This window comes from Clytia hemisphaerica, unplaced genomic scaffold (genome assembly GCF_902728285.1).
Source record: "Clytia hemisphaerica strain Z4C2 unplaced genomic scaffold, Clytia hemisphaerica genome assembly, whole genome shotgun sequence".
NCBI lineage: Eukaryota > Metazoa > Cnidaria > Hydrozoa > Leptothecata > Clytiidae > Clytia > Clytia hemisphaerica.
In genome coordinates this window covers 739,361-757,469 of record NW_027103734.1, presented here as the reverse complement: position 1 = coordinate 757,469, position 18,109 = coordinate 739,361, and the positions used below count along the sequence as shown (strand labels likewise).

The following is an 18,109-nucleotide window of genomic DNA, read 5'->3' as shown; positions in this document are numbered from 1 at the left end:
AACGTCTAGATTAAACCTGCAAGCACCGTCTCAAAATTTTTAATTAGAATTTAAAATAAGCAAAAAACTGATTTGATCATTTGTTGTAACAAAGGAGGGGGGTTTTAAACCTCTCAAATTCTAGAAATATCGGGGAAATCTTTCTTGCTTACATGGTTAACTTGTGCTGCAAGTTGCTTCTGTCTTTCGTGGTCATCTGTTAATTTATTTTCCCTTTCTTCCAACAATCTTTGAACTAAACACAGAAAAGAAAGAACATATATGAAGGGGATTGGGATCTAGTTTAGGAAAATAGTCTAAAATCATTACATTGACGCGCATTTGATACTAATTTAACACAGACATCATATTCCTTTACACACTATACATGACATGCACCATTGCAATGTCTTCCACGGATCAAACAGCTGATTGGTTGAAAGTGACATATTGACTGATTTTGAATCACTTACAACTAATCAGCTATTGGGATCGTGATGTAATGTCAGAAGACGTTGCAGTGATGCATATCATGAATACATACCATACAGTCTAACTAAATTGTTCAATATAAAGGCCGGTTCCCGCTTGCGCGCGCTTCGATCGCACTTTTCTAGCTAAGCTTCCGTGATATTGGTTAGAGGAAAAATGAAGCAACTCCATTGGCGCGATCTGACGTAACGCTTGAAAAAAGTTGAAATGTGTTCAACTTTTTTTTCGAGCGCGAGCTACATTTTTACGACGTAATCTTTTTTCCAAGCAAAAGGATTGAAGCCAAAAAGTGCGATCGCAGCGCGCGCAAGTGGAGACCGGCCTTAACGTCTGATAATCTCTTAAGTCATTACATTGAAGCGAGTATATGACGCCTCTTAATACTGGTAAACACGGGCCAAATTTTCTCAGCGTTAAGGCTGGTTGATAAAAGGGGGTTTATCTAACAAATCCTGCATTACTAAAGATAGACAAAAAAACTACAAATTTAATAAAGAACGACAAATTTTGCCGTCCACAACCCCGACCGAAAGTGAGTGTACCACCCCTACAGGAATTGTCAGTCGAACTCACTGTAAGTGTATATCCCTGGATAAAAATTTCGATTGGGTTTTGTTTTTAATAGAAACCAAATACAAAATTCAGATGCCAACTGATGCCACAAGAATTGAGAATTAAATTGAAGCTTTGCTTTGTTCATAGTTCTTCCAGATATATGTTGTAATGTTTTTTAGCATCAGTATCAAAAATGCTTTCCAATGATATATAATATGACATGTTTTGAAGATGATTTTTTTTTAACTTATGATCATTCTGGTCTGTGAATTACACGGACATGCGTTTTAGAGATGAGTCAGATCCTGGTCACCTAAGGTACCTATGTACCAAATTTGGTGGTTTCGTATATGTAATCACATGATAACGAGTGCAATTCGAGAATAATTGCACAAGTGATTTTTTATGTTATTAATTTTCCGAGTCCGAAAGGACGAGGAAAATTCGAAACAAAAAATCACAAGTGCAATTTTCGAATTGTATGAGTTATTATGTGATTATGAGCTAATCGCACGATGGGTTTAACTACTTTTTCCCCTTTTTCCCCGGAAAGTAAATTACTGAAAGTTTTATATTTTTTCTTCTCTCTATGTTTTCTTTTATTGTTGTTTATAGATTTTCTTTCTCACAAAATGAATTTCGAATGCAATTAAAAACGTTTGATGAAAAAAAATTGTAGGAAAGAAATTAAAATCGATTTTGTAAACTTTGGCGCCGCATCGAAAAGTGTGATTAACGATTGATTGCTCTCTTTGAAGGGGCGCCAAATAAGAAAAAATAACTCATCGTGCGATTATAGCCAAAAACGCACAATCGTAATAATTTTGCAAACTTATCCTGGACTACTATGAGAATTAATTATCAAGTTTTATTATGATTGATATTTATTGTTTTGACTTCCGTTCAAGCTTTTGAGAAAATCCTGAAAATCTTATAACTTTAATCTTTAACCGGACTAAATTTGGCCAAAAGTATTCCTCATATATGTCTAGACGCGAGAAGAGGAAATATATAACTATTATATGATCGTTTTTAATTTAAAATTCTCCCCAAACTTTTTAATCTCAAACTTTTTAATTGAAACTCAAAATTGGAACACAGTCAATTTTCACAAGCGTGTGATTTCCTTTTCTGAAAATAATCCTTTTCAGATAAGTCTAACCAAGAACGTTATTACAAAAATCTCTGAATTTCAGTAACTTTATAATTAGCATACTATCGTCTAATGACGTCTTTAATAGCAAGGTATTTAAAGAGTGATCAAGACATCAAATTTCTATTTTACTTTCAGGTTTTAATTCAAACGGAACAAGAAAATGGCTTTGATTTTAATGATTCTGTATATTGTGCTCGCTGCAGGTGAATGTGGAAGCATTTCGACTCCAAGACCAACACGAGTTCTGTCGACAAAGGCGCTGTTACCAACGAACGGATTCAATATAACAGTTATCTGTATTTGGAGTGAAATTCCTTTGAAAACTTGTAATTGTGTTGATAAGCCTCGTCTTTGTGGTCCCGTACCTACCCAGTCACAAAAAGTGTTACTCTCCACGGCTTCCATGAAAGAGATCTGTGACACTTACTACCCGATGGAAAGAGAAATGTGCAATTGTACAAACCCATTATTTAAACAATACGAAGTCTGCGATAAAAAGTCAAGATATACGACTACGTGCCCCAGTCATAAAAAGACAATTAGCATTGCTAGTTTAACGGGTGCTATTTTTGGGGTGTTTGGGAATGGTTTAGTCCTATTGGTCGCGCATAAAAATTGGGAAAAAGCAAAAAACTGTCAAAAACTGATTGGAGTTTTGGCATTATCGGATTTTGTGTTTTCAATTATCAATATCATTCATTTAGCGCCATATTTGAAGACTTGTGATTGGATATATGGCGACTTGGGTTGTAAAATCATCAATTCGTGTCTAAGCATGAGTTCGACCATTTCAATCAGCCTCATTCTCTTGATCACGTGTGAGCGCTTTGCGGGGGTCGTATATCCATTTTCAAGAGGGTTATCAAAACGTAAAATCTATATTGGGTTAATGATCATCATGTTCATTTCGTTAGCCTTTGCTGCACCTATAGCCTATAAAAAAATATACCATCCGATACCAAAAAGATGCATGAACGACTCACAGAAATTCAACAAACAGGCAGAAACTTATTTTTCGCTGCTAATCTTCTTCGTCACGTTCTTCACTCCATTATTAGCTATCGTTTTCATGTATGGGAAAATCATTTACAAGCTATGGAAAGGCAACAACAAAGACCTTGGTGATCAACATCATCAACAAAGACAGAAGGATAATAAACGAATCGTTATAATTCTCATCACCGTCACAACATGTTTCTTTATCTTGGTGCCACCAAACTATATATTCTTCCTTATTCTCAATCATGCTCATATAATGTCTCACTTAGATTCTGTTGAACATTGGATGCGGTGGCAAATCTATGTTGAAATACCAATCACACTTCACACAACGATAAATCCAATCCTTTATTCAGTGGTCGATCATAAATTTAGAAAATCACTGTTAGATCTTATATGTAGAAAGAGGCGATCGAAGAACGAAGAAAATATTACGCTTGAGCATCAAAGAGATGGGAAAAATACAACTACGGGATCTTCTTTATCTAAAACTAAATCTGCATGCTGAGACATTCTTGAGAATCTTTGATATGAACTTTCGAGCAGATATTCAGGCAATAAATTTGACTCTAATGATTGAAAGATTTTTGGAAAAAAAGGAAAAACAAAACAAAACACACCAACTTGTAAAGTGACTTCTGTAACTTAAAATACAAAATGAAGGTTCCTTGAGGTAAAGCAGCAAAGTAATTACGAAATAATGTGCTTACAAAAAAGACAGATAGCATCTCACTTAAAGTAACAGCAAAAAAATGCTAATTATAATTAATCGCAATGAGTATTTTAGGGGTTGGTCTAAAAAGCAGGGTAGCCAATGGGGTAGCCAATTGGGCTAGGTTATGGGGTACCTCTTTTTGCCTAAACTTTTGAAATCTGAAACCTGTTTTCATGTGGAAATAACTATTACAACATCTTGTTAATGATTCCATGTAATAAAATTTAAGATTCCTTTCGAACTTCAGCCACAATAGCCTTTTTTCCAAAGGTACTGAACTTTGTTACTTCTCAAAAGACCTGGCGCCATTTTGTCTTTCTTCTTGGCTTCGTTTGAAAATTTACAGACCCGAATAAAAATATATACAAAACAGTTTTTAATATTTTAGATTTAGATTTTATTTATGTTTTTAATTGTTATTTCCGTGAAGCTGTAATTCGATGATAATAGCTTTGGAATCACCTTTGGGCCATATGATCTCTAATCTTGTCATATCTTAACAATCCTTTGTTATTGAATCTATTGTTTAATTTAAATCGTGTTTAGATGTTTCAAACAATTAATTCCTTTCAAAATTTTTAAATATGGCAGCTTATAATAGGTACAAAAGGTCTTTTGAAATAGCTCTATTATAATGAAGCTCTATTTCTTACTCCTCGTGCATTAACACGTGGTAATTTATATCTTTGTTTATCCAGGCACGACGCAACGGGTACGGCAGGTACGGCGGCCGCCGTACCAGATTTTCACAAAAATACCCGAAGTTTTCCTCTTCGTCGGTCAAATCGCTATAAAATCGCTTAAATTTCCTCATTCGCCGTACCAGATATAAAAAGCTTCCGTCGTGCCTGGTTTATCTTTGGAATCATACATGATCAATCTAAGTATCAATCAGATTCGTGCTCCCTGGTCAGTAAAATGTGGTTCTATGCATTCATTTTCGGTATTTCTATTCTGGTCTGTAAAATATTTAGGTACCCCACAACCTAGCCCAATTGGCTACCCCAATTGGCTACCCTGCTTTTTAGACCAACCCGTATTTTAGTGAGTAACAGTAGCATGGTGGGTCGATTAAAATTCGTGCAAACTGGGGAGGCAATTTTAGAAGATATTGCTTCTGGCTCCCCCTATGAAAAGTAAATATTTTTTTAAAAATAACGCGAGCGAATTGAGCACGAAATTCTTTGGGTATTTGCTAAATTTATTTATTTTTAAACAAATATTTACTTTTCATAGGGGGCGCCAGAAGCAAAATCTTTTAAAAACTGCCATATCTAAGGTGTAAAAGAGCAAATGGGCCGCCAAAATTAGTAATTAGAGGCGTTTTTTACACCCTTTGTATTTCGGCGCTTCTTTGAAAAACCTCTCCTGCCACCACGCTGCTGGTGAGCAATATAAACTGTATTATTAGTTGTTAAAATGTAATGCACGTTTTTAGTTTATCAATAATAAATATCGTAGAGTTAACTTAAAATTCGAATCTCTTACATTCATCGGTGAGTCGTGCTTTTTCCTTTTCACTCTCAAACTTTGCTTGGACCATCAATTGCTCAGTTTCTTCTTCTCTCCTGTAAGTTTTAGATAGTCAAATAAATATATCAATAACCATATCTTCAAAAAAAATAGGGATATCAAATGACATTAAATGGGATGGACACTCCAAATTATTCATAGATTAAGGTCAACAACTCATCTAACCACCTTAAGTGTATTTATTTTGACGTGTACTTAATTTGGCCAACCGCAAAAATGCGATTTTTGCAGGGTATTTAATTTGGCGGATGGCAGAATATTTGTATATTTTTATATAGATTTAGGCGGTCATTTAATTTAGCGGATGGGGAAATTTTAGGCACTTGTAAATCAAAAATTACTTGGTATCTTAGCTTTTACTTAAAAATGCTGGTTTTAGATATAATTCCTATCCAAGAAAGATTTTGTTAAATTTGGTGGGTATTTGATTTGGGGGATTTAACCAAAAACCGCCAATCCGCTAAGTTTAATCATAATCAATACAATTAAGGTATCAAAAATGCATAAATGCAAACACCTTTTCAAAATTTAAAGTACTCATACCTCTTTAAAAGTTTATTTTCCTTTTCCAGTCTTTCCATTTCGGCACTTTGTTCTTGAAGAGGTTTGGGATCGACATCAGTATCCAATGAAAATGGAAGAGATTGTATCACGTGATCGATTTCTTGAAGTAGATTGTCCAGCTCCAAGTCTCCTACAACATAAAGAAGGTTAAAGAAGAAGAATGGTTCAAACAAATTATGTGTTGTAGATTGACCGGGTTTAGCCTGAAAAGGTTGTTGTTAGTTTGGCTATTTTTCATAAACATTTTTTTTTTGAATCCTTAGGAAAATGAAAGAAATGTGTCCGAAATAGGACAAAACCACGAAAATCGATTCCCGCGAAAATCGATTTTTTAGAATTTTTTTATCGATCGCAAAAATTAGTTCTCTCTAACATTAGTTCTTTAAGGAAGTTTAGATTAGTTGCTATATATTTACTTACTTTTATTACTCAAGACTTTGTATAGTTCTTTCATCAAATAGGTCAGTGTAACGATTTGCAAACTTGCTGTTGAGGTAGAGACTCTTCTCGTTGTCGAACCTCTTCTGCTGTTTGGAGATGAAGGTTTAGCTTTATCTGGTGTTTGGGTCAATTTATTGGCAACTTGTACAGCATTTATTCGTGCAGTCGTGTCACCGATTTCAATAGATCTTTCAAAGTTTTGGCTGATATTCTTTTGGTGTATTTGATCAAGTTTTTCAAGATGAAATGGTAAATTAGCGTTATTGTAGCTTTCGATATTTGGTATACGTGTATTCTCAATTTGTTCATAATCTGATTTTATAGATGAGACTGATTTGGCGGTTTGATGATTTTCCCCATTGTGAAAGTCTATTAATGTCATAGTTGGTAATCTCTTTGGAGACTCAGTCCTCCCTATGGTCCTGGCGTCAGATAATCTATTAGTTGAAGTATTCATTTGACTTTTAGTTGATAATGAAGATAAATCTGTGGTGACAGTGAGTTTATCAGAAATACTTTTCATCAATTCTTCCAGGAGGTTGGTGTGGTTTTCAAAAAGTTTTTCTGGTGTCAATCGATTTGGTGACGAATCCTTGCGTTGAGTTTCACTGATGTTTTGGTAATTCTTTGGAGGTCCATTGGCAACAATATGTTGAACCTCAGCCTAGAATACAAATATCATATGCAAATCTTTATGAGCTCTTCATCTGATAATAAAGGGGAGTTTGGTGTAAAGGTTCTTTTGATCTTTTATAGGGTTTTATTTATAATTTTCCAAAGTTTTAATGATATTTTAAACAAGGAAAGCATAAACCGTAGTTCAAAACAGTGTACAGTGTGCCCAGAACAATATTAGTAATTGAAATTTGTTCACATTTCTGGATTGAATTTAACTCAGACGGCAAGTTTTGCACAATTGAAAAATAATTAAAAAGTTCAGGGATTAAGACATACCTCAACCTGTGCTTTCTGTTGTGAAACGGTTTTTAAATACTCTTTCAAACGATCTCGTTCCTCAATCAATTCTTCGACAGTGTTAGAACTAATATCGTCTTTACAAAGAACCTCTTGTGAGTGATCTCGTACATCACCAATATTCTTCTTCGAGGAGACAATCTTCTTCTGTTGATTTTTGTTTTGGTTCTTTGGGGTTGGAGTGGAAGAAACAAGCCTTTTATTGTATGGAGCACTTTTATTTTTCTTGGGTGGTTGAGGATCTTTTGTTTCTTCAAATGAAATCAGAAACGAAAAAGATTAGAATTATTAAAAATCCAATACAATGGATGGCTGCTTATATCAAAAACTTATTATAACCCTGGGGGTAATAGGTTTGAGACGTGACGGGTATGTCCGAGCAATTGATGTTTTTGGAACCCTTAGAGAGACTCTTGAGAAATTATTGGCAATCTTCACTCAATTTTGGAAATCATGACACTTAGAGAGAAGGAAATTTCGATTTTGTGAATTTTGGACCCTTTCAGAGAGTGAATTAGTTTTTTGTGACCCTCAGAGAGACTCTCGAGGGGGTAAAAATAGGACCATTATGGCTCTAACATACATGAAACCTATTTTTCCTAAGTACCCTCCCCCCTGGATTACAACCTCTTAATAGAAAACATATCTTGACAACAAGAATGCTTTAGATGCTATTATAAGACCTATCAGAATAAAATTGTTAAAAGAAAAGATTAAATACATACTTTTTGGAGACACAATCTTTACTCTTTGGCCAGTTTTTTTTGGTTTCTTTGGCATCTCGTTGTTTTCTTAAAAATCAATTATCATAAGATCCATCAGAATTTAGGTTTCATAAAATTAAACATTGTGAAAAACAGCTTCAGATTTCAGAGCTGTAATTCCAGCAGATCCAGGTTATATTTATAGAAAACAATTGATACTTTTATGGACCTACCTGGTTATCAAAACTAATCAATGAACATTGAAACAATGAAACACATAAGACATAACTGGACAAAATAAAAAATATATAATGAAAGCATGTCTATTGGGAGAAATTATCAACCCTATTGAAAAAACTAAAAACAATTATTATAAACGCTTTTCTTTATAAAAACAATCCACTTTCAGAAAAATACACAGCTTAATAAATAAGGTTTCTAGAAAACTCAAACCATCGCGCTCTACCGTGACATTTTCTTCTTTGAGAAAAAAAAATCAGTTTTATTGACAATCGAATCATGATTGATGGTGGGAATTGCTATCAATGATGTTTTTTTTTTAGAAAAAACAAAGAAATGTTGGGAAAAAGCCCTTAATGAAAATGTGTAAAAACGGCGATTTCCGGCATTTTCGGCATTTTCGGCCGGAAAAAAAATTTTCTCAAAAAATCGAACTCTGTCATGTTTTGAGCATTGCGAATACGCATCTTTCTGCAAAAAATCAGAAAAATCTAAGGATGAAAATTCGAGAAAATGTCAAAAAACCGATTTTTCCGGCATATTTCCGGCATTTTCGGCCGGAAAAATTTTTTCTCAAAAATCGGACTTGGCCATGTTTTGGGTATTGTTAATACGCATCTTTAAGCAAAAAATCAGAAAAAACTAATGATGTAATCTCGAGAAAATGTCAAAAAAACGGTTTTTCTGGCATAATTTTTTTTTTTGAAAATCGGGTTCCATCACATTTTGGGCATTGCCATTTTGCATCTTTGTGCCAAAAATCAGAAAAAACTAATGAGCCAATCTCGAGAAAAGCTGGTAACAGACGGACGGACGGACGGTTAATTTAGGTTTTAGGTTAATTTATAGGACCTCCAGGTAGGTCCAAAAACTGACCCTTTTATTACCAAGAATAATCAAATTTTGCTATAATTGTTATTAAAAAAATCAAAGGAATGTTGTGAGAGAATACCTGTCAACAATGCATTCAAAATTGATGAACATCTGTCTAAGCCATTATTCAAAGATTCAATCTGAAAGAGAGGGAGGATAAAATTTAAGCTTTAAAAAGTTTTAAAGAGATTTGTTTGAGGTCGCCACTGACTTGTAAAATTCAATAATTCAATACAATGAGGTACCTTTTTCTCAGTCTCTGACCCACTTGATATGATTGATGAAACAGCAGTCCTTGAAGTGGAAAAGAAATTCTTTCAAATAAAAGGAAAGAAATGAATCTTATACCCTAATAAAAATTCACCTTAAAAATCTACATCTTAACAGGCAAATTTCCAGGGTTTTGAGCTGCTATCGTTTTTATTTCAAAGATTGAGTTTGAATTCAACTCGAAGAACAAAATTATCAACCAGGCTCTGTTGATTTAGTTGGGAACTATTAAAACACAAAGAATTAACCTCAGGATGGGCTTTTTCTGTTAATAAGGGCCTAAGACATTATTTATTAATTTATGTCATGTTTCTCATGGCTCATATACAAAAATTAGGATTGAGTTTCAAAATTCAAGCAAAGATTGAGTTTCTGCTACCGTTATCCGGTAGCAGAAAAGGCCTGGAAATTTGCCTGCTTAAAAAAGCAACCAGCATTAAAATTAAAACAACTAACTCTTAAAAATCATGTCTTGCTAAATTAGAGAGCAGTACACATATCAGGGTATTATAGAGCTCTTTCATTTAAAGTTTTGATTTGTGCAATTTGGAGGTTGGAACTAATAGGCAATTAAATACCTTGGAGTATCAATATGTTGTGGTAATCCTCTTGAAAATAGGCTTTGTGCAGATGGCTGAAAAGTAAAATCACAAATTAAAATTACAAATGGATTTTTCTTACAAATAAGTTTGAATAGTTCTGGACTGAATTTAACTCAGATGGCAAGTTTTGCACAATTGAAAACTTTTAGTTAGCAAAAGTTAGCAAAAAATTGGGTGCTCTGAAAGTCCATTATAGTTAAGGAGTATACCACAAATTTTGGTTTTTACCTACATTTTTCAGCAGGTAACTGTGATGCCCACAGATGTTAGTTTTTCTAAAACATTATCTCCAATCTCTCCAATTTCCTCCACTCAGTAGGTTTTTAATAATATTTTCCAGTAAATTCTCTCAATCAATTTCCTTTGGAGTTATGGGCTGTTCCATTTTATATCCATACAGGAGGTGGACCAGTCTTTTTAAGCAAAAAGAAATTTTTGAAAATATGATGTGGGTACCCCCTTGAAAAATGGCAAATTCACAAGGAATAGTGAGTATGGACCACCTAAAATAAGGTGTTTATGCCCTGGAAGTTTTATAATAAATTTTAACTCCCTTGAAAAATTAAATTTGATCTCTGAAAAATCCAAAATCTTTTCAATTCACCTCTGGAAAAACAACCTTAGACATATGTGTGAATTGCGCCAAATCTGAACCGTGGTTTTGAACAGAAAAACTGTATTCAAATTACGATAGAAGTGGCTGGAAATGGATGTGTTAGGTATTAGAGCTTAAGTTTTTGTAGATTTGGTACCGTAAACTGCTCTAACTTGGGACTATCTGACAAAACATGGGATGGCAATTCGGCCACCATTTCATCGAACCTCCAAAGTTATTTGATTTGAGTTAATGAACGGCATATTAAAAAATACACAATTTCTCTTTTGCACCGAGTAGGCTTTTAAATCGAAATATGAAAAAATCTGTAGTGGAACACATGCATATGTCTGGAACGAAGAAGACCAAATTAGTGACACACTCGCTATTTGTTAATCCCATCGATAGGCGATAGGCGGCTAGGCGGCGGGCGTTCTCTAACCCTCCAATTGACATCTGGTCATTTTGAATGAAAAGAAAAAAGTTAAAAAGGGTGCACTATCAGTAAAAATTATCGTGACATGAAATGACAGAAAGTAAAATTGATAAACTTGGTCAAATTTGTTGTCAAAGAGATTTAACAGTAAGTGAAAATACAGGCCAGATATCAACAGTCCCATGTTTCGACCAATTGTCCCAAGTTAGAGCAGTTGACGGTACTGTGGCAGAAGGTTTCAGTCAGAACTAAGTAACTTTTTGATATTTTATCTCATCTTTGAAATATTAACAAAAATCGTCCCGTCCTGTCTTCCTACCACTCAATTTTTGATTTGGCTTTCTAAATTCTTGTCAATTTTATGTAAAAATATTACTCTATAATGGAAGTATATGATTTTGAAAAAACTTGAGTTATAACTGAGTGTGTGACGGACAGGACACAATTTTTTGTTGGCACCTCTGGCATACCGTGAAGTCGGGTAACTTGCATCAGTGGAGGGAAACTTGCATAGCCATCAAATGACTGACCAATCAAAGCAGCAAAATTTCAAAACAAAAGAACTACGCAGCTTCCCTCGCAGCTCTACTCTACTTCAATCACTTCTTTACATCCATTGCAGATACTGTTCGCTCCAACATTGGTCCAACCAACCGCCATTTTTCCCATTATCTTAAGAACCGCATCAGAAATTCTATATTTCTTGACCGTGTCAACCCAGCTGAAGTCTTGTTAATTATTAATTCCCTTTCTCTAAATAAATCATCTGGTCCTAATAGTATCCCCCCAAAACTCCTCCGCCTTCTAAAATTTGATCTTTCTGGACCACTATCCTTTCTTTTTAACCTTTCTTTTGAATCTGGTTCTTTCCCCACAATGCTTAAACTTTGCAAAGTAATTCCCGTTTTCAAAAACAAAGGCTCCCCTCTTTAAATCTCCAATTACCGCCCAATTTCTTTACTTTCCAACATTGAAAAAATTCTTGAAAAACTTATGTATTCTCGTATTATTACTTTTCTAGATTCTCACCGTGTATTTTTTGAACGCCAATTTGGTTTTCGTAGATCGCACTCAACCATTCACACTTTGCTTAACATTGTTGAACGTATTCGAAATTCTCTTGATGATGGTAACTTTGCTTGTGGTGTGTTTGTTGATTTGCAAAAGGCTTTTGATACGGTTGATCACTCTTTTCTAATTTCAAAATTAAATCACTATGGTATCAGAGGCAAGGCTAATGAATGGTTTAGATCGTATCTATCTAATAGATCTCAGTTTGTTTCCATCTCCTCTACTGAGTCCTCTATTAAAATAATTCCTCATGGGGTTCCACAAGGCTCTGTTTTGGGACCCCTTTTATTTCTAATTTACATTAACGATCTCCACAATGCCATTTTTTCAAGTGAAACTTTTCATTTTGCTGATGCATTTTAATCCTGATCTTTTACCTTTATGCAACAGAGTCAATCGTGACCTCAGATCCCTCCAAACCTGGTTGAAAGCCAACAAAATTTCCCTTAATGCTGGGAAAACAGAATTTTTAATTTTTAGACACCATCGTAAAACTCTTGCTTTCAATCCTTTCCTTAAAATCGGAGGTAAGAAAATCTTTCAAAACTCTCATATCAAGTATCTAGGTATATTGATTGACTCTCACCTCAACTGGAAAGCGCACACCACTTTTCTGTCATCAAAACTTGCACGAGCCAATGATATTATATCAAAACTCAGGCACTATGTTTCAACAAAAACCATTGTTAATATCTACTATGCTCCTTTCCATTCTCATTTACAATATGGTTGCCAACTTTGGGGACTCACTGATAATACTACATCAAAACCTATCTTTATTCTTCAAAAGAAAGCCTTACGTCTCATGACCTTTAATAACTCTCAATGCCCTTCTTCTCCACTTTTCTCAGATCTTAAAATTCTCAAAATCTTCGACCTTGTCAGATGCCTTAATATTTCTTTTGTTCACAAATTCTTGAACAACAGATTACCTTTCGATCTCCTGCAATTTTTTAACTTCATTCAGCTTGATGCTGATGGTGATGATAATCAAGGTACCAGAGGAGCAAAATTGAAACTTCTTTTTGTTCCTTCCTTTAACACTATAACTTTTGGTAACAAATCATTTACTAAAACCTGCATAACACAATGGAATTGTTTACAGCGATCATACCCTGATATAACCTTGAGCTCATCTGATTATGATATCATTAAATCTCTTGCCTTCACTCACTGTATTGGGGAATACTGAGCACACCCCCTCCCCAACCAAGAAAGCAAAAAATAAAAAATAAAAATTTATTCTATTTTTTATTGCTTCAATTTTTTCGGCACTTAGGTGGCCGCATCTTTTTTGATTAGCTTAGCTATAAAGGCGGTCTCCTACCTTTTTATTTTGTTGATTCCGCCTCTTGTATCATTTTCAGATGTGTTAAAAAGGTAAATAAATACTTACTTACTTACTTACTTTTGATACTTTTGATGGGTTCTTTGAGTCTCTCAATCATCCAATTTGGAAATCCGATGATTCACCATTTCTCTCACACTGTTTGAATCCGCTCTCCTGTAGGGATAATAATTCGGGAGCAGTGGTTCGTCCGGCAGTGTGGAAAGAAAAAGGTCAAGTTGTCTTTTGAATTTAATTTTTGTGCAGTTTGTGATATTACGAATGTAGAATGGGAGAGAATTGAAAAGCTTAGGTCCTTCTTCAGATAGTGAGCCTCTCCAAATGTTTTTTGTGTTTAGAATTTACTTCTTTAAGGTGGCATTTTCGTCCGAGTCTCTGGTTTTCGTAGCAGGTGATACCCCCTTTGTTCTCAGAGTGGTTGAAATTTGGAGAATATTTCTCTAAGATATACCAAGTATAGATGATTTGATATCTTTCTCTACGTCTTTCCAGACTGTATAGTTTTAGAGTTTTAAGTTTTTCCCAATAGTTCAGTTTTTGTAAAGAGAATATTCCATTTAGGAATGATTTTTGAAGCTGTTCTAGTCGTTGCATTTGGTGTCTCTTGGATGGTGACCATAGCTGTGAACAGTAATCAATGTGAGGGATTGCCAATGTCTTCCATAGGGTCAGCATTACAGTAGGGTCCCTTGTTTTGAAAGTTCGATATATCCATGAACTGATACCTTTGACCTTGTCGATTACATTTTCTATATGATTGTCATATGTCATACCCACATCTAAAGTGATCCCAAGGTCTTTGACTGTAGTCTGAGTCTCTATCACCTTTTGGGTATCAGAGAAGTATTTGGAGAGTTCTTTAAGTTCTTCATTTCTACCATAATTGAGATGTTCAAATTTAAGTCCATTCAATTTCATGTTATTCAATCCAGTCCACTCATAGACTGCGTTCATGTCATCTTGGAGCTGAATGATATCAGCATGGTTTTTGATTTCTTTCATTAGACGTGTATCATCAGCAAATGATGATAAGAAAGAGTGTAATATCTTTTTGTCAATGTCTTGTATCATTATCAGAAACAGTAGTGGTCCAAGCACAGATCCTTGGGGAACACCAGAGATGACTTCTGACCTTTCTGATAGTGTGTAGTCAACAGAGACTTGTTGCGTTCTACCTGTTAGAAAGGATTTGACCCAAGCAAGCAGTTTGCCTTTGATGCCATTGGTTTTAATTTTGTTCAGAAGAATGGTATGGTCGACTCTGTCGAAAGCCTTGCTAAAGTCAAGGTAGATCACGTCCACATTATTGCCGTTTTCTATATGGTGGATAAGTCGTTCTGTGTGAGAGAGAAGTTGGCTCAGGCAGGATCTACCAGATCTGAAACCATGTTGGTTGCAATTAAAAAGATTGTTGTCTTCAAGATGTTTTTGTATCTTACTTCTGACAATTTTTTCGAAAATTTTTGAGACATTCGAAGTTAAAGAGACTGGTCTATAGTTTTCTGGTAAACCTTGATTGCCTTTTTTGAAGATTGGTGTGATGTAGCTTGATTTCAGTAGATGGGGAGTTTGACTTTTGTCTAGAATATTTCTCCAGATAAGACAAAGAGGAGTTGCAAGTTGTTGTCTGGCTTTTTTGAGCAGGATGGCAGGGAAACCATCAGGTCCAGGGGCAGAGTTTGAAGATAGGGTGTTGATTTCGTTGATAAAATCAGCTTCTGTGAGGTCTATATCACATAGTTGAGAAGTGTTGTTGTCATTTTCATTCAGGTCGTATCTCTCCAATGGTTGAGTAAAGACAGAACTGTATTGGTTCTGAAGTATGTTAGCCATACGTTTACTGTCATTTGTAAGTTCATTTGTTGACGGATCTATTAAGGGTCCAACCTTGGGTTTATGCTTTGAAAACTTCTTTGCATAGGCATAGAAATATTTAGGATTAGATTTAATTTTTGAAGTAGCATCAAGTTCTTGCTTTTGTCTTTCATTTATGTGTGACTGTTGAAGCTTGAGTTCAATATCGATAAGTTTCTGTGCGGTTTTGTTCGTTCGATGCTTTTTTTTAATTTGGATCTATTACGCATTAAAACACGTCTGTCTCTTGGGATTATTTTATAAGAATGTTTTGGTTTTCGAGCTGGTACTTTGTTTGCTGAGATAACTGATATACACTTATCAATAAAAGTTTCGTATTGTTTCTCTGGGTCTGAGGTTGAGTGCAAAGTCTTACGCCAGTCAATACATTGTAAATCTTTGTTTATGGCTTCCCAATTTATATTTTTGTTAAGAAAATTAAAATTATCGAATTTGCTGTTCAAAGTTTTTTTGTTTTCAACCTTTCTTGTTTCAGTAAAAGTCAAATGTGTTAAAATGTCTATTAAGTGATGATCTGAATGGACTGTAGGAATAACATCAAAATCAAATATCATTTCATGATTGTTTGTCAATAGAAAGTCTAAAATATTTCCATCTGAATGAGTTTCTTTGTGAATGGATTGATTCAGGTTTAGGTGTATCATGAAATCTTGTAAAGCATTTAAAAGTTGTTTATTGCAATTTTCAGTTGGGGTGTATCTGTCATTGATTAAGGTATGAGGGATGTTGAAATCACCGCAGATTACAATGTCTGGGGTGTAATCTTGAAGTGATTCAATTTTTGATATTGTAGAAGAAATCAATTGGATAAATTCTGGGGCGTCCGATTTATGGAGTTTGTTTGTTGGTTGCCTGTAAACAATGCCAAGAACAATATTGAATTGTTTAGAGTAGAGTAAAAGGGCTTCGTTGACTCCATTTGAGAATTCCAGTAGTGGAGTGAAAAAAGGGGCAACATCTTCACGAATGTATAATGCAACACCGCCACTGTATCTACCATGTTTGGCTTTTGGTCGATTTCGATCCTTTCTAAAAATTCTATAACCTTGTATCTCAAGCTCAGCTTTATTGTGATGTTTCGACAACCAAGTTTCAGTTATACCTAAAAATATTTGATTGTCAGTGTGTAGAATGTCACGTAGGTATGGAACTGATGACGGTTTTGTTTGTGGGCACAAGCCTTGGATATTAAGAAATGAATATTTTGTTATTGGTGTAACGTTGGATATTGATGGTTCGGTAGATGGTTTGTTCGGTTGAAATTCAGGTTTTTGGATTGCATTAATGGTTGTGGAAGGATTGGAGGATGGAATCTTAGTTGATTGTTCTGATGATTTGGAAGTTGAGGTGGCTGTTTCATTTCGTCTCGTATCAATGACAGCATTTCTGTTCTGAAATTGTCCAATAGTTTCTGAAAATCCAGCTGTTGAAGGGTGTTCGGTGAGCTGATCTTTCTTTGTGTAGGGGGCTTGCGCTTGGTGCCTTTTACATGAACAAAATTACAGTTGTCATTAAAGCACTGACTTATTTTGATTGATGATGAACACATTCTTGGATGGAAATGAGGGCATTTTGTTCCTGCGTTGCATCCTTTAGGGCTTTTGTTGGCATGTCTCATCAGCTTCGGACAAGCTTTTGGATGTTTGTACTTGCAGCCGTTTCCTTTAATACCATGTTTACATTTTCCCTTTTTATAGAAAATGCAAATAAGTTCCTCGTTTTCGTTATTTTGAGAAAAGTCACTGCTTTTTGAAAAATTGTTATTTTGTGAATTACTTACTCTACCATTTTTATTTTGATTCAACTTTGTATTTCAATGACCAGACAGGTCATTCATTTGAGGGCTGGGCATGTTTGCCTCCACTGATGCAAGTTACCCGATCTCGCGGTATCATATGTGCAAATATTGCAATTTGCCAGAATACCGTGAGATCGGGTAACTTGCATCAGTGGAGGCTAATATGCATAGCCCTCAAATGAATGACCTGGCTAGTCATTAAAATACAAAGTTAAATCAATTTTGCTGCTTCGATTGGTCAGTCATTTGATATGATGGCCATGCAATTTTCCCTGCCTCGACTGATGCCAGTTTACCCGACTTCATGATACCTACCTGCATTTTCAGCAGATTGGGCTATTTCAGAATTTGTCTGTAACAGGGGGCGGACGACACAGGATTTCCGAGGGCAGAAGTTTTCACCAAAATTCGAAATTTCCAAGGCGAGGGAAGAAAATGTATGAATTTCCAAGGCCATTTAATTAAAAAAGGCAAAAAAGAGTGGAATTTTCGATGCATTTTGGAAAAGTACATGGATTTTTATCAAAATTTCCAATCACCACTGGAAAAGAAAAATTATTTCCGAGGCTAGAAAAAATTAAAAAATGCATGTCGTCCGACAAGGCCAAGGGGGTAACAAAAATTTTCTGGAATGGCCCATCTCAAACAATCTGAAGAGTGGAAATGAGTGAAGGAGCGTTTTCTCCATAAATAAATAGATCTTTTGCTAGGCCTGATGTCATGTTGAATAATTGAAAACTCCGGCATCACTAGTTAAAATTTTAGAAGCAGGATTTTTGCAGAAATCTCTAGGAATTTGAAAGAAATTTGTTGATTGAAAAAGGGCCGGCTCTGATTCGCAAAAATAAGTCTTGCAAAAATTAAATTAGACATACATAAGGTACCAAA

General features: G+C 35.0%; 2 protein-coding genes across 2 annotated transcripts in view; one reads left to right on the top strand and one right to left on the bottom strand.

Moving 5' to 3' along the window:
- LOC136805049 (uncharacterized) overlaps positions 1-18,109 on the bottom strand; it is a 42,513-nt gene that overhangs the window by 4,116 nt on the left and 20,288 nt on the right. The window contains exons 8-16 of the mRNA XM_067061589.1: positions 10,075-10,130; positions 9,472-9,520; positions 9,306-9,366; positions 8,135-8,200; positions 7,389-7,660; positions 6,414-7,098; positions 5,973-6,123; positions 5,385-5,464; positions 153-235 (exon numbers count right to left, since the gene is read on the bottom strand). Of these exons, the coding sequence (XP_066917690.1) occupies positions 153-235; positions 5,385-5,464; positions 5,973-6,123; positions 6,414-7,098; positions 7,389-7,660; positions 8,135-8,200; positions 9,306-9,366; positions 9,472-9,520; positions 10,075-10,130 (1,503 nt within the window). The remainder of the gene's footprint in view (positions 1-152; positions 236-5,384; positions 5,465-5,972; positions 6,124-6,413; positions 7,099-7,388; positions 7,661-8,134; positions 8,201-9,305; positions 9,367-9,471; positions 9,521-10,074; positions 10,131-18,109) is intronic.
- LOC136805051 (neuropeptide Y receptor type 6-like) lies at positions 2,321-3,764 on the top strand. The gene has a single exon (XM_067061591.1). The coding sequence runs from the start codon at positions 2,343-2,345 to the stop codon at positions 3,687-3,689; it is 1,347 nt and encodes a 448-aa protein (XP_066917692.1). The 5' UTR covers positions 2,321-2,342; the 3' UTR covers positions 3,690-3,764.